The 16995-nt window shown below is 39.2% G+C and overlaps 1 protein-coding gene across 1 annotated transcript in view; it reads left to right on the forward strand.

The window, feature by feature from the left end:
* Positions 1-16995, forward strand: part of dner (delta/notch-like EGF repeat containing) — a 54955-nt gene that overhangs the window by 8164 nt on the left and 29796 nt on the right. The window contains exons 2-4 of the mRNA XM_051656014.1: positions 12756-13094; positions 13773-13867; positions 15354-15517. Coding sequence (XP_051511974.1) covers positions 12756-13094; positions 13773-13867; positions 15354-15517 — 598 coding nt within the window. The remainder of the gene's footprint in view (positions 1-12755; positions 13095-13772; positions 13868-15353; positions 15518-16995) is intronic.

Below are 16995 nucleotides of genomic sequence, written 5' to 3' on the forward strand. Positions count from 1 at the left end.
AGGAAAAGTATCAAATAAAAGTATAAATAACACAATATAAAATAACAGAAATATTGTATATACAAAGTATATATCTGGGGAGAGGTTTTAGGCTTGCAGGTAACATTTTGACCTTCAACAAATATAGAAAAAGTGAATAAGTGGAGGAGGTCTTTGCTGAGAAGTAGAGGAGCTTGGTCTTGTAACATCAGAGATGAAGAGTAGCAATCCAGAGATTTTTGAGAGGCAGGCTGAGATACTGTTTGTGATTGCAGAGAGAGGGGATAGCATGTTGTCTGTAGGGTAAACAACAGGAAAGCACAAATCAGTAGGTGGCCAGCGCTACTGTTGTGAAGATCAATCTGAAGTGGACAGGGTCTTTTGGCTGAACAATTATCTTGTGACAGCATGAAGATCAATTTATAACTGCTTATATCTGAGAGATTGGCCTATGTCAAACTCTTGGAGCAATGAAGGTAGGGATATAATATGAGTGAGAAAAACAGGTCAGGTCCCTGCAGATCAGCGCAAATTTTCATGCTGGATTATGTTGGTTAGTGGTTTGGTGATGGTCTAGCATAGCCATGCTGTTCACCAGCAAAAACAAAATGCCTATCAACCAGCATGGTCTTACTGGTGAAGCTTTGTTGACCATGGAACTCTTGCTTGTTAAGCTAGTTAAGAATCCTAGAGGGGACACCAGCACACCCCAGCAGCATCCCATCTAAGCACAAACGCAATGTTAAGAGCAAAATTATCTGTTGTTTTAGACCAAAATGTAACTCCTTTTTCACTATAAATCTTGACAGCTGTCTCCATGGCGATCATGATTTCAAGCTCGATTACACTTCCTATAGCGTCATTAACCGCTGTAAGATATTAGATGCAGATGAGCGAACAATTGTTGCAATATGACTTGAATCTAGAAAACCCAACCTTTTAATCCTGGAATTACTCATCATCATAAATTAAAGATTCAGCTCACTAGGCGCCAAGAAGCCTAGCTGAAGCTCACATCTGGCCAATAAAATGAACAAAAGAGGCCATTGGTCAGAGGCCCCTCAACCCATGGGATGGTGACATGGAGCAGACTCAGCATGACCTTCTGAACTTCCACACAGATCTAAAGCAGGCTTTCTTTGAAAGGTTTCCTTGTTAAAGCCCTTCGTGTTTGCACAATCCTAATATGAAGACATCTCATCTTAATCCATGAACATCTCACACAAAGTCACTGTACTTCGCTGAGTTAACCCTCTAAAATGTACAGAATGCATTTGGACCCAAAATGTACACAATACCTAGCCTTGCTATATAATTCTGAAAATTACTTTGACCTATGATTACTTTTATAACTGACAAATTAATGATTATAGCCTGATGTACCTTTTAAAATATGTGTAGTGATTTGTAATCACTTATAACTGACAAATCAATGATTATAATCTTTAATCTTGTATTATTCATCTCATTCTACTAAGAATGGTAACTATTCAAGGCTTAACCTGATAATATACCCTGACAATCAGGTTTCTCATAACTTGTAATGTATTATCCATGTTGTAAAACCAATGAATTAACCAGTATGATTTGTAATCAGGGATTTTCATGTTTTGTTTCTTACATGTATAATATTCATGAAAGTATGTCATATGGACTCAAGATGGCGCCGAGTATGGCTGCTGCGTTGCGAGCTCCGACACAACATAGCAATGTTTTGTTTGTTTTGTTCACAATTCTTATGTTTTTTGTCTTGGATGTTGTCTGCCTTATTGTCTACGACAGACAAACACTTTTGGACATTGGTTCAGCGATCTCACACCGAAAACTGGACTTCACATTCCTCAATGCCGACCCGCTGTTTACAAACACGCAAGCGGAGCCCTTTGTCTGGGCAGCACGGCCGCGGAAACGCAGGAGAAAAAGGGGAAACAGAGCCGGCGTTCTCATCAGAGTAAGACGCCGTGCAAATCGACCCCCGCTACCCACTATTCTACTGGCAAATTTTCAGTCTCTGGATAACAAGCTCTGCGAGCTGAAAGCGCGGATCTCTTTCCAACGAGAGACGAGGGACTGCTGCATTATCTGCCTAGCAGAAACTTGGATGTCTGCGGAGATTCCAGACTCTGCCATTGAACCCGCGGGGTTCTCCGTGCACCGAGCGGACAGAGCGAAAGACCTCTCAGGTAAAACTAGAGGAGGTGGTGTATGTTTTATGATCAACAAATCCTGGTGTGATCAGAGGAACGTACATTCTATCAAGTCTTTCTGTTCTCCTGATCTGGAATTTCTTATGCTTCTGTGTCGACCATTCTGGCTACCGAGGGAATTCACAGCGGTCATTATCACTGCTGTGTACATTCCCCCACAAGCCGACACAGACCGGGCACTCAAGGAACTGTATGGGAGAATAAGTGAGCAGGAAACCGTGCACCCTGAAGCCGCGTTCATTGTGACCGGGGACTTTAATAAAGCCAATTTAAAATCAGTCGCACCAAAATATCACCAGCACATTAGTTTCAACACATGAGGGGACCGGGTTTTGGATCATTGCTACTCTCCGTTCCGGGATGGCTACAAATCCCTCCCCCGCCCACCATTTGGCAAATCGGACCACTCTTCCATTCTGCTTCTGCCCGCTTACAGGCAGAAATTGAAACAGGAAGCACCCACCCTCAGAACGATCCAGTGCTGGTCAGACCAATCAGATTCTACGATACAAGACTGTTTTGATCACACGGACTGGGAGATGTTCCGGTCCGCCTCTGATGACGACATTGAGCTTTACGCTGATAGCGTAATGTGTTTCATCAGAACGTGCGTAGAGGACATGATTCCGACCAGGACAATACAGATCTATCCGAATCAGAAACCTTGGATCAATAGCGATGTTCGTGTGGCACTTAATGTGCGGACCTCCGCTTTTAATTCCGGGAACGCGGAGGAGCATAAACAAGCCAGTTATGCCCTCCGAAAAACTATCAGAACCACAAAACGCCAGTACAGGAGCAAGATTGAAGGACAGTTTAACACCACCAACTCTAGAAGCATGTGGCAGGGAATTAACATCATCATGGACTTTAAAGGGAATAAAAACTCTGCCATGAACACCGCTGCCTCTCTACCGGATGAGCTAAATACTTTTTATGCTCGTTTCGAGGGAAATAACACCGCCCTCACGGAGAGAGCTCTCGTGGCTGAAGCTACAGAGGTTAGTTCACTCTCCGTCTCTGTAGCAGATGTAACCCGATCCTTCCGACGGATGAATATCCGCAAAGCCGCGGGCCCAGACGGCATTCCGGCCCGCGTCATCAGAGCATGCGCGAACCAACTGGCTGGTGTTTTTACGGACATTTTCAACCTTTCCCTCTCTTTGTCTGCAGTCCCCACATGCTTTAAAACATCCACCATTGTGCCTGTACCAAAGCGATCAAAAATAACTTGTTTAAATGACTGGCGTCCTGTTGCTCTGACCCCCATCATCAGCAAATGTTTTGAGAGACTAATCAGAGATTACATCTGCTCTGTATTGCCACTCAATCTTGACCCACTGCAGTTTGCTTACCGCAACAACCGCTCCACTGATGATGCCATTGCATCTACAATACACACTGCTCTCTCCCACCTGGAAAAAAAGAACACTTATGTGAGAATGCTGTTTGTAGACTACAGCTCAGCATTCAACACCATAGTGCCCTCCAAGCTAGATGAGAAACTCTGGGCTCTGGGCTTAAACAGCTCGCTGTGCAGCTGGATCCTGGACTTCCTGTCAAGCAGACGCCAGGTGGTTAGAATAGGCAGCAACATCTCCTCATCACTAACCCTCAACATTGGAGCCCCACAGGGCTGTGTTCTCAGCCCACTACTGTATTCCTTGTACACACATGACTGTGTGGCAACACATAGCTCCAATGCCATCATTAAGTTTGCTGATGACACGACGGTGGTAGGTCTGATCACTGACAATGATGAAACAGCCTACAGAGAGGAGGTGCACACTCTGACACACTGGTGTCAGGAGCACAACCTCTCCCTCAACGTCAGTAAGACAAAGGAGCTTGTGGTGGACTTCAGAAGAAAAGACAGAGAACACAGTCCCATCACCATCAATGGAGCACCAGTGGAGAGAGTCAGCAGCTTCAAGTTCCTGGGTGTCCACATCACTGAGGAACTCACATGGTCCGTCCACACTGAAGTCATTGTGAAGAAGGCTCATCAGCGCCTCTTCTTCCTGAGACGGCTGAGGAAGTTTTGAATGAACCGCCACATCCTCACACGGTTCTACACCTGCACTGTGGAGAGCATCCTGACTGGCTGTATCTCTGCCTGGTACGGCAATAGCACCGCCCACAACTGCAAAGCACTGCAAAGGGTGGTGCGAACTGCCAGACACATCATCGGAGGTGAGCTTCCCTCCCTCCAGGAAATATATACAAGACGGTGTGTGAAAAAAGCTCGGAGGATCATCAGAGACTCCAGCCACCCGAGCCATGGGCTGCTCTCACTGCTACCATCAGGTAGGCGGTATCGCAGCATCAGGACCCGCACCAGCCGACTCCATGATAGCTTCTTCGCCCAAGCAATCAGACTTCTGAACTCTTGATCTCCCACGATCAAAATACATCAGCACTGCACTTTATTACCCTTACTCTTATATCTCACACCGGACTGTCATAAATTATATTATTATTATTACATTATGTTCTCTCTTAACAACTGACTATCAACCGACAGCCTGAATGTCAATACAGTACAATACTGTACATTCTCTATATATATATATATACTTTTTTATATATTTTTATTTTTAATTTTTATTGAATAATGTGTATCTATATAGTGCGTATTGTATACTGTACAGTGTATGTTATTATTTGTATATTGTAGAGTGTAATTATGTGTATAACAGATGTTTAAATTGTGCTGTGTTTATTTGATGTTATTGTAAATTGGTATATGTCTCATCACTGTCACGACTGCTATGTTGATCGGAACTGCACCAAAGAATTTCACACACCATTGCACTTGTGTATATGGCTGTGTGACAATAAAGTGATTTGATTTGATTTGATTTGATTTGATATTTAGTATGCAAATGATTGCTTGTTTACATAGAGAATGTTGATGACAACGAATGTCATGTCTCTTGCACCGTTTTCAACATATAAAAGTTCATGATTAAACATTCACTAGTATGAGCGGGAAGTTTGTAAGAATCCTCCACACAAAGGATTGTAAATCAGCTTTGAAAAGGACAGACCAGTTGACCATGTGACTCTGAAAAGCCACTTCTGATTGGCTCAGGACACCTTTCGGGTGTGGCTAATTTCAGTTCAAAAGTTTCCTACCAAGGAAGAACTCTCTCTTGGTCTCCTCTTCTCTCTCGGTCTCCTCTCTTCTTCGGCTCTCTTGCTCTTCACTTCCTCTGCAGCTCCTCATTCGTAGCCTTCGTGCCATGTAGAGTCCAAGGAAACTCGGGACCCAAAGTCCTGAGGAAGCCTCTCACTCTCTGCTCTACGTTTCACACACCCAACGGGAGTCGTGAGTCCTCCTTGCGGAAGGCCTCGCTTCAAAGCCCACCTCATCTTCCATTGAGACAACAACTATCAACAATCATAACAGAGACCAAGACATCGACGGAACGAACTTCCTACAAATGCCAAAGAACCAAGCAACACAAGAAAACACAACGACACGCAAGTACATCTCCAGACTTTTGCTGAAAGTGCTGGTGTATTATTTAAATACTTTGGGTAATCTGATTGCAAATCAATTTAGACTCAAAGAAGGATAAATAGTTCTTAAGGCATTGTCAACAGACTCCATAAAGTTAATTTTCTCTGTACTGATCATTCTGTCACTTTACTCACCAACCTGTTTCATGTTGTATGTGTTAGATCAGTCTATGTTTAGAATAGCAATAAAGTGTGTCTGTATTCAAAGATAATCTGACTGTGGTATATTTTGATAAATGATCTCGTCCCTGTTTTTAAAAGATCTCGCTTCAAAGCTATACCTAAAATATGTGTGATATTGTTTTCAATAAGCCATGAGAATAATATTACTCCAATAATTGAATTAATCATAATTCCCTTATTAAAGCTAATTCCTTACAATAGAAAATGTGAACAGATATAATATGATGTTGTATTATGATTTTAATGGTGGAGAATTTTATTCAGACAAATAATTTAATTATTTGTCATTTATCTTACTTATAATGGTTGTCGAATGCGACTAATTCCATTATAAATTTCCTTACATAATAATGATGTAGAGTAAGGACAGTTTAAATTAATTCCTAGCTCACATACTGTTCCTACACCACTCTGCACTTGCATCAAATACTGGGACTTGTAATCGAGCTTGAAATCACGATTGTGCCTTTAGATTGCAATGGCAAGATGTACAGTGAAAAAGGAGTTATATTTTGGTGTTCTCACAGAAAACCGAAAATTATGGATTACATTTATGAAGCCTTTATGTGATATTTGGACCTTCAGAACCCTTGCAGTATCTATGGAAGTACTGTACGCCCCTGATGCAAATTCTTTTGTAAATTTTTAATTTTATGGAAAAGAGACAAAGGTCAGGGATGTACTGATGAGAGTAAGATCAGGTCTGGTAAGGTCATGTCTTGGAGGAGATAGGAGATTGATCTTGGGGATTGAGTGACATTGATGAATGCTTTATCCTTCATTTCTTCTCGCATTGAAAATCTTTGTTTCCATCTTCCTTATTTATTCTCTAATTTCTCAAATCTCTCTGATCTTCCATTTTTTCCCCTTACCCTTGGTCATTTTCTCCCCACAGTATTTCTGCATCCTTTTCAGCAGTATCTTCTCTTTGTTTTTAGTACTGGTCTCCTAGTCCTTTTCATTTTCTCCAGCAAGAGATGAAAAATGATTGAAACTATATTATGTTATTACCACGATTACACTATATTATACTGTATATGATATTATTACCATTACTATTGCACACTGAACCATGTTCTATATAAATGGTGTACATCTTTACAGTTACATGTGCTTCTATTACTGTATTCAAAAGAGTTTACTCAAGGAGTTGGTATTCAAGTAATTGTTTTTTCTTACTACATTACTGGATAATACAATGCCTCATGACCTACTGTATTTCTTTCATTAAAGCTACACTATGTAAGACTTTTTTGGTTAGAATCAAAAAAAATGTTATTAATGAGCAAGTACACCAACACTCTGTTGGCGGGAAATTGCATACTCCCTTTATTTGTCCGTGCGTGTTTACGTCATGACTGTAAACAAAGAAAAGAAAGTCCAGCTATACAGCGCATGTATATGTGTGGTGAAAGGTGTTGTTGTAGATTGAAGCTGAAAGCTTGTAGCAACAACTAATGGCGACATGGACCATGGATCATTCAAAAAGGCAACCTTCTGGGGAATCACAAAATAAAGAAACCTCAAACCGAAAAGAGTCTGCAAGTAAAAAGAGAAAGAGACAGAGCACGTAATAAAACATGAAACAACATCGGCTTGGCTTTTTCTGATGTGGCGACTGGCGACAACTCTGAGATCTTAAAGGATTTAAAACCGACCCAGAGATGGAGTTTTTCTTGCTCGACAGATAAGATATTTTATTGGACCAAAAGTTAGCTAGGTAGCTCTCTTAGCACGGTAGTTAGTTAGATAGCGTTAGCCACTCTAATGGGGCATTTTATTATGAATTGCGGTACTGCAGTGCTTTCAATTTCATTTTCGAGAAAGGACAATAAAAAAATAAATAAAAAAAAACTTTATTCTGGTAACAATGCAGTCTCTATACCAGTTACTACCTTGGTCTATTTGTCTGCTAGCTAAGTTATAATGCTCCGTTTGCTGCACCATTTGCACCGTTTCCACCATTTGACTTTATCTGACATAGGTCTGACATAAATCATTATGTCTAATGTTATCGTTGCCTAACTTTTGTAATGCTATTTATTTTAAAACAATTGTTTTCAATAAGTCAAAACAACAGCGGAATATACTGTATGCTACATGCTCATATTATTCGGATATCCATCATTTTGTTCCTTTCGTTATTTACTTTTTTTTTTTTTTGAGGGGAGGGGGTGAGTTTTATAGTCATTAGTGACATTTGCTCTGATAAGATGATCACCTGTAACCATGGTTACACCGGTACTCCTCAAACCATCAGATACATCCGTGCACCATCAGATACATCCGCGCAGAAGAGCAGAGCACATCTCATGTAATTACCAAAAAAAAAAAGTTCCTCCGCAAATAACTTGCAATTTTATTCTTAAAACCGCTAGAGGGTCAAACCTTACCTAGTGTAGCTTTAAAGCTGCAGTGTGTAATTTCTGTGGCACTAGCATTACAAAACAGAATTGTAAAAATAATGAGTGTTTCAAACAAGTTTCAAACACAACCCCCCATTAGGTAAGCCAACATTGCTACTGTATGTTGCACTGTTCAAAGAAACATTGAATTCCGTTCGGTGCAGCTTCTTTTTGGAGGGAGAGCAGAAACTAGAAATACTATAAATAAAAACATTTATACATACAGAAAAAGTTCTGTAAAGAATACCAATGACCATATTTCTTTGAGCAGAAAAAAAGTAATTTGTAATTGTGACTGGTGAAATGAAAGAGGCCCTTACTATGTATCTCTCAAACTGCAGATGAAGTGTTTTAATGCTTTTCAGAAGTTGCCTCTGTGATTACCAGCAATAAATAGCAAGGGCTCAGAGGACAGTTGTGTGATATTTTATGAATTCTGCAGTCAAATAGGACTTTGTTCAACTTTATTTACACACAAATTGTTGATAAGTATGTGCTTTTATTTATATATTTTACAGCTTTGTAATCTTGATGCATCCTATTAATATGTACTTTATTTGTATTTGTATCTGGAATTTAGTGCAAGTGTGTGGTGGCCCATGCTATATTTTTTATAGCTATTATTCACTGCAGATTTTCATCAGTAAATGTGTTTTATGTTAGATTAATTTTGCAACATCACTGGCAAACACACACAGGATGGCGTATAACGTTTATGGATGAACATATATACCACCGTTAGTGTGCATCTGCATTACAGGCCTAATTCAAATCTCTTATTAGGAAGGAGGCATCTCCCTGCTAAAGGAAATGAAAACATAATTAGAATAATTTGATCAATATCACTACTTAATCTAATATAAACCCCAAATCACAGGACTTAATGATGACAGACCTGTCGCTCTGATGTCTGTGGTCATGAAGTCATTTGAGATACTGGTGTTTGCCCACCTGAAGGACATCACTGAACCCTTCCTGCATCCTCTGCAGTTTGCCTATCAAGCAAACAGGTCTGTGGATGATGCAGTCAAAATGGGACGCATACCCTGTAGACAGACCAGGGACTTATGCAAGGATGCTATTTGTTGACTTCAGTTCAGCTTTTAACACCATCAACCCCACTCTCTTATGGACTAAATTAACCCAGCTCTCTGTTCCTGCCTCTTATCTGTCAGTGGATCACCATCTTTCTGATGGACAGGCAGCAGCTTGTGAGAATGGGGAAATTCACCTCCAGCACCTGTACCATCAGCACTGGTGCCCCCCAGGGATGTGTGCTCTCCCCACTACTCTTCTCCCTGTACACAAATGGCAGCACCACCAAGGACCCCTCTGTCAAGCTCCTGAAGTTTGCAGACAAAACTACAGTCATTGGCCTCATCCAAGATGACAGTGAGTCTTCATACAGAAGGGAAGTTGAACAGCTGGCCATCTGGTGCAGTCAAAACAACCTGAAGCTGAACACTCTCAAAACAGTGGAGATTATAGTGGACTTTAGGAGGAACACCCCAACATTAACCCAGTTCACCATTCTGAACAGCACTGTGGCAACAGTGGAGTCATTCAGGTTTCTGGGCACTACCATCTCACAGTACAAGAAATGGGAGACCCACATAGATTCAATTTTGAAAAAGGCCCAGCAGAGGTTGTACTTCCTTCGCCAGCTGAGGAAGTCCAACCTACCACAGGCACTGCTGATACAGTTCTACTCAGCAGTCAGTGAGTCTGTCCTCTGCACTTCAATAACTGTCTGGTTTGGTTCAGCTACCAAGTCAGACATCAGAAGACTTCAAAGGATTGTTCAGACTTCTGAGAGGAATATTGGCGGTCCTCTACCCACTGTGCTAGAACTGTACAAATCCAGAGTGATGAAAAGGGCTGGTAAAATCACTCTTGACCCCATTCACCCAGCACATTTCTTTTTTAAAGAAAAGTTGAAAAACTGTTGCCCTCTGGCCGGTGCTACAGAGCACTGAGCAACAGAACAGCCAGGCACAGGAACAGTTTTTTCCCTCAGGACATCCACCTCATGAACAGTTAAAATTGCCCCTAAGTCAGAGCTGTATCCTAGCAGGCTGTGCTCATGACGTGTGGTGCTGATGCATCGCGGGTGACCCGAGTTCAAGTCCTGCGCGTGAGGTCCTTTCCCAATCCCATTCCCACTCTTCTCCCTCTCATTTCCTGTAACCACTCTACTTTCACTATCCCATTAAAAAAAAAAAAAAAAACTGCCCCCAAATACTTTCCTTTTTTCAATACAACCTTATGCAATATTCAGTCTATCCATTCCTACTTATATCCATATTTAATTTATATTCTTTAACATATCCTACCTCTTCTTCAATACATTACATCACCTGCACATAACTGTATATCTGTATATAAAATATTCAAACAAAATATTGCTCTTGTATATTTCTCTTTTTTATCTGTTATATCTTATTTTTATTTTTTTATGTCACTATATGTATATATGTTTAAATGTATATGTTTGTATGTATGTACAGTATATACAGATGAAGTCAGAAGTTTACAAACGCTTAGGATGAAGTCATTAAAACTCATTTTTTAACCACACCACAGATTTAATATTAACAAAATATCATTTTGGAAAGTCGTTTAGGACATCTACTTTGTGCATGACACGAGTAAGTTTTCCAACAATTGTTTACAGACAGATTGTTTCACTTTTAATTGACTATATCACAATTACAGTGGGTCAGAAGTTTACATACACTAAGTTAACTGTGCCTTTAATTCCAGAAAATGATGTCAATCCTTTAGACAATTAGCTTCTGATAGGAGGTGTACCTGTGGATGTATTTTAAGGCCTACCTTCAAACTCAGTGCCTCTTTGCTTGACATCATGGAAAAATCAAAAGAAATCAGCCAAGACCTCAGAAAACTGGTTCATCCTTGGTATCAATTTCCAAATGCCTGAAGGTTCCATGTTCATCTGTACAAACAATAGTACGCAAGTATAAACACCATGGGATCATGCAGCCATCATACCGCTCAGAAAGGAGACGCATTCTTTCTCCTAGAGATGAACGTAGTTTAGTGTGAAAAGTGCAAATCAATCCCAGAACCACAGCAAAGGACCTTGTGAAGATGCTGGAGGAAACAGGTAGACAAGTATCTATATCCACAGTAAAACGAGTTCTATATCGACAAAAGGCTGCTCAGCAGGGAAGAAGCCACTGCTCCAAAACTGCCATAAAAAAGCCAGACTACAGTTTGCAAGTGCACATGGGGACAAAGATCTTCCTATTTGGAGAAATGTCCTCTGGTCTAATGAAACAAAAATGTAACTGTTTAGCCATAATGGCCATTGTTATGTTTGGAGGAAAAAGGGTGAGGCTTGCAAGCCGAAGAACACCATCCCAACCATGAAGCATGGGGGTGGCAGCATCATGTTGTGGGGGTGCTTTGATGCAGGAGGTACTGGTGCACTTCACAAAATAGATGGCATCATGAGGAAGGAATTATGTAGCTATATTGAAGCAACATCTCAAGACATCAGCCAGGAAGTTAAAGCTTGGTTGCAAATGGGTCTTCCAAATGGACAATGACCCCAAGCATACCTCCAAAGTTGTGGCAAAATGGTTTAAGGACATCACAGTCAAGGTACTGGAGTGGCCATCACAAAGCCCTGACCTCAATCCGATAGAAAATTTGTGAGCAGAACTGAAAAAGCGTGTGCGAGCAAGGAGGCCTACAAACCTGACTCAGTTACACCAGTTCTGTCTGGAGGAATGGGCCAAAATTCCAGAAACTTCTGACCCAAGTTAAACAATTTAAAGGCAATGCTACCAAATACTAACAAAGTATATGTAAACTTCTGACCCACTGGGAATGTGATGAAAGAAATAAAAGCTGAAATAAATAATTATCTCTATTATTATTCTGACATTTCACAATCTTAAAATAAAGTAGTGATCCTAACTGACCTAAGACAGTGAATGTTTTCTTCGATTAAATGTCAGGAATTGTGAAAAACTGAGTTTAAAAGTATTTGGCTAAGGTGTATGTAAACTTCTGACTTCAACTGTATGGTTGCATTCTCTTTGCACTGGAAGCTTCTGTCACCATGACAATTTCCTTGTGTGTGAATTTCCTTGTGAATACTTGGCAATAAAGCTCATTATGATCTGATAAAGGAATTCCCACAGTAGATTTGAATTTAGGTTTTTCTGTCTTGTGGCCTGTTGAAAGTGACAGCTGCTGTTGTTCATATTCATAATGGCACCCTGTGGTTTCAGTACATTAATAAATCTCAGTTTGATTTGTCAGTCCAAGTGATTTTTATTGTCGGTAGATGTTTGTCTGAAATGAAGGTTGCATTCTGCGTTGCTGTTTTTGCTTCCTCTCCCTGCTGTGTGATGAGAGAAATTTGAATGATTTGTTGTTATTATGCGTTTTCACCTTTACTTCATGTTATTTTTATTTGTTGCAGTTTTTTGCAGATCCCTGCGCCAGCAGCCCCTGTCTCCATGGCAACTGTAGCCAGGATGGTGAGGGGGATGGGTTTGTATGTGAATGCAGCGAGGGTTACAGTGGGGTCCGTTGTGACCTTGCAACACTGACCCTTGACCTGTCTGAGTCCACCTGGGACCTCACCGATAGCCTTGTACTGGAACACGCCACACCGGCCATGCCAGCCACACCTGCAACCACCACTCAAGTCTTTCAGCCAACCACAGTCCCCACCACTACTCAAGCTCCGCCCACACTGGAGCCATGGCAACCCAAACCAAGGCAAAAAGTGGTGGAGATATTGTGGGAGGATCAGCAGGTGAGCAGGTATTCGTTTTCATGCATGGACTAATTAAGACGAAGAATGAGTTGGGGGTTACTTTGGTCACTTCTTGTGTTTTAAGTTTAAAACCCATCCAATGCGGATTTGAGGCGGATAACAATCCGATCACCTCAGGAGATTGTTTGAGACTCATACAAGAAACGACTCATCAAGTGTAATGCATGGTTGTTCAGGCAACATACATTAATTTCACTCCTCCCAAATGGAACTACATCAAAATAAGAAAGTTTGGGAGGTCCGCAATCCAAATGTGAGTGAGCAATCATGGATAAGAGGAACCGCAAAACTTAAAAATGCCATATTGGGTAAAGAGAGCATTCAACAAGAACTCACTCAATCTCATTAAAACTAAATGAGCTATGAATCATATAAAAATCATACTGACTGGCATTAGCATAACCACGGAAGTGAATTCCGTTGTATTTACTTGTAGTGCAGGAATAGTAGATTAGAGCTGTATCCTTTTGCAGAGACACATTTAAATGGCCATGTGTAAATGGACTGTGCATAACCAATCGTATAGCAATCCGATCGATCAAGATGCATGAAGTTATTAATATAGGCCCTTTGAGTGAGCATGTTGTGGTTATCCACATACTGTTAAAATTACTTCTATGGATAATTCATTTATGTGTATGTATTTGTGAGCTGTAGATTACTGATGAAGCCGAATGTGTGAGTACCGCAGGAGGTGAGTCTGCTGGAATGATGACCGTTTCTATGGAGGTTGCAGAGGAAACAGCTGTAAAGTAAGAAACTTCCTCCTGTCCTTTTTATCTTGGAAAATGGGAATAATAAATAATAGAAGAAGATAGTTGTGTTTTCTTTTTTCTTTTTTTTTTTTTTGTCTGTTTAGTCTTGAGTGTGTGATTGTTTGGGAGAAATTGCAGCTTTCATTTTTCTCTCTGTGGTAAATGAGGGGCATTCAACAATACTGTAAGTGCTACAAACCATGTCTGAGCAGTTCCACATTTCAGGAAAATTATGTGATAATTTCTTATAAGATAAAGTCATATAAAAATGTATTTATTTTTTAATTATAAAGCTTTTAATGTCAACAGAAAATTAGGGTAGGTATGCTTGTAGTGTTTTGATAGTGCTACAGTGTTTACACATTTTAGGGAAATCAACTTGCCATAAGTGTTATCGAACAAATAATACTTTTCGCTCTAAGTACATAAATTAAAATTTCACAGGACTTAAGAGGATTTTTGACCAAAATAATGTGGGGAAAAAAGTCATTTAAAATCACTAAGCTCTGAAATTCATCGAAGAATAGTGGCAAAGTGCTGTCAGATGTATTAATAAATGTAATTAAAATCTTAAAGATTAATTCATTAACTATTACAATCTTAAATAACAGATGGTTTGTAACAGTTAATCTTTCCCTTTCCCTCTTTACAATTTTACTAAATAATTTTCACTTCTTCAGTTCTTTGAAATAGAAATTCACGTGAAGTAAAAAACTTAGTCTCGTGACAACTCGCAATGATTCATATGTGATGGCGAAATCGTAAGTTAACTCATGGTATGACTTTTAGTCCCATACAGACTAGAACAGTCAGAATTTCAAATCAATACACTGCAGGCATAAATTTTAGCTAGCCTTATTTCCAACACTTTATTTTAAGAAAGGAAACATATGTGAACACATTTGGTAACTCATTCCATATTTATTTTTGCAAAATAAATGACTAATGTATGTCAATAACCTGTTATAAATTCCAAACCCCAATATTTTCTGTTTTCCGTGGTACACAAAAATGTTTTTTCTCTTAAAATAGTAAGGGGTAAGTGGTTAGACTTTATGGTTAGGTTTAGGTTTAAGGTTTGGTTAGGGATTTAACATAGGAAAAATCGTAAGAACACTAATTCAAAACCCAGTTGTTTCTTGTTTGTTGGTTCACAAAAGTTATTGTCCTATTAAATTCATGGGTTAGGTTTAGGGTTTGGGTGAGGGGTTAGACTTAATGGTTAGGTTTAGGTTTGGGTTAGGGGTTCTGGAACTAAGGAAAAATTGCAATTACATTGTTCATCATTTCCTTTATTTTGTTTGTTTATTTTTCTCTATGTAAGTAAAAGTTGTAGGATTTGTATGAGACAATTGATGCAATTTCTTACGATTTATTAATGAATTTCTTAATTATTACGACTTGTCATGAGACCGGGTTGGAAATCAGATTCAATGCAATTGATTTAAAAAAAAATAAAAAATCTCTCTGTTTCTTTGTGTAGGTTGGTGGGAAATGTGAGTGGCTCTGCAGTCCTGTGGCGTGTTGGTGAAGCTGGTTACGAGCAGTGCTCTGTTGCAGATGGCACAATCATGTGGTTCCAGCAGAGCTCAGATGGTCTGGTTCTCCCTGACCAGTCCTTGCCATTCGGACACAACTACTTCATAAGTAAGTCTGTGTCCTCACATCTGTGTACTGTATCTGGTATAAAGAAAAATTAAGAAAAGAATAATAATAAAAAAAAAAAAAGGTTTGCACCTCCAACCCGGGCTGGGCACAGGAGCAAGACACAATGCAATCAACAAAGAAAAAAATTGTAAGTGTCTGCACGCTGATTTATTGCTCTAAAAATACTTACAAATACTTACAAAAATACTTAAATACTTTGCCTGAAGAAGTATTTAACCCTTGTGCGACCTTCGGGACATTTTTTTCTTTTTCATTTTTGTTTTTTCGATCATTTTGGCTATGTTAATGCCAATGGCATAAATTTTGCCAAAGGTGTGTATTTTTGGGGAAATTTTGATATTTCAAGCTCAGCTCCTAAAATACATCTATAATACACTGTGTACACAAAATAGTTTACACTCAGGCAATATTTGATCCCAGTGCCTTTAAAGCATAAAATCATGAATTCTATTATATTATGCTTTCATTCCGGAGCCCTGGCTTCAAAATTAAAATTTTTTTATATTTTCCACCAGATGGCGCTATTTTCTCATGTTTAGCCTATGGAGCAAATACATGCTTTTTTCCTATTTTCTGTTTGCTGTATTATAGAGCACTGCAGGACAACTGATTAAATAATGTTTGTTTTGTATGTATGTATTGACAAATGTGTGTGTGTGTGTGTGTGTGTGTGTGTGTGTGTGTGTGTGTGTGTGTGAAAAACAACAGTGGCATTATGTAAACAAATTGGCATTTAAAGGGTTACAATCCTGAAAATGAATGAATATTTGGTAGTTATGATCAGGACTGATGTTGGTTAAACAATATAAGTCAGTGAAAGTGGAAAATAATATTAATATATAATATTTTTATGGCAGTTTTTGACGCAGACATTTTTGTCCTCTAAAGTCTAGAGTTTTTTTGGGGGGGGGGTGCTTCTGACACTGCACAAAAAATAATAATGCATCAAAATCAATGTTGTTGCTAATCATTGACATATACCAGACTGTGATAATCCAAAAATAAATTTCCCCTTAGCATTTAGTATATGGAAAATAATTTTTATTTTTTATTTTATTTTTTTTAATAAAAAACAACAGTGTCATTATATAAACAAACTGGCATTGAAAATGAATAAATATTTGGTAGTTAAGGTCAGGACTGATGTTGGTTAAAAAAATTAACTAATTGAAAGTGGAAAATAATATTAATATATAATATTATTATGGCAGTTTTTTGACGTGGACATTTTTGTCCTCAAATGACCTCTGAGTAACTTTTTTTTATTGACGCACAAGGGTCAAATACTTAAATACTTTGCCTGACATTGCAAGCAAGTGTGAGCCAATGAATTATTTATGGAGCAATAAATCAGTGTGCAGACACTTACCGAATTACCTGAAATAATTACATGATATAATGATTGATTAATCAAATTAATTGCATAAATAAAGTTTGCTGAGAAGGGCCCTCAAATA

The sequence above is a fragment of the Myxocyprinus asiaticus genome, chromosome 26 (genome assembly GCF_019703515.2).
Source record: "Myxocyprinus asiaticus isolate MX2 ecotype Aquarium Trade chromosome 26, UBuf_Myxa_2, whole genome shotgun sequence".
NCBI lineage: Eukaryota > Metazoa > Chordata > Actinopteri > Cypriniformes > Catostomidae > Myxocyprinus > Myxocyprinus asiaticus.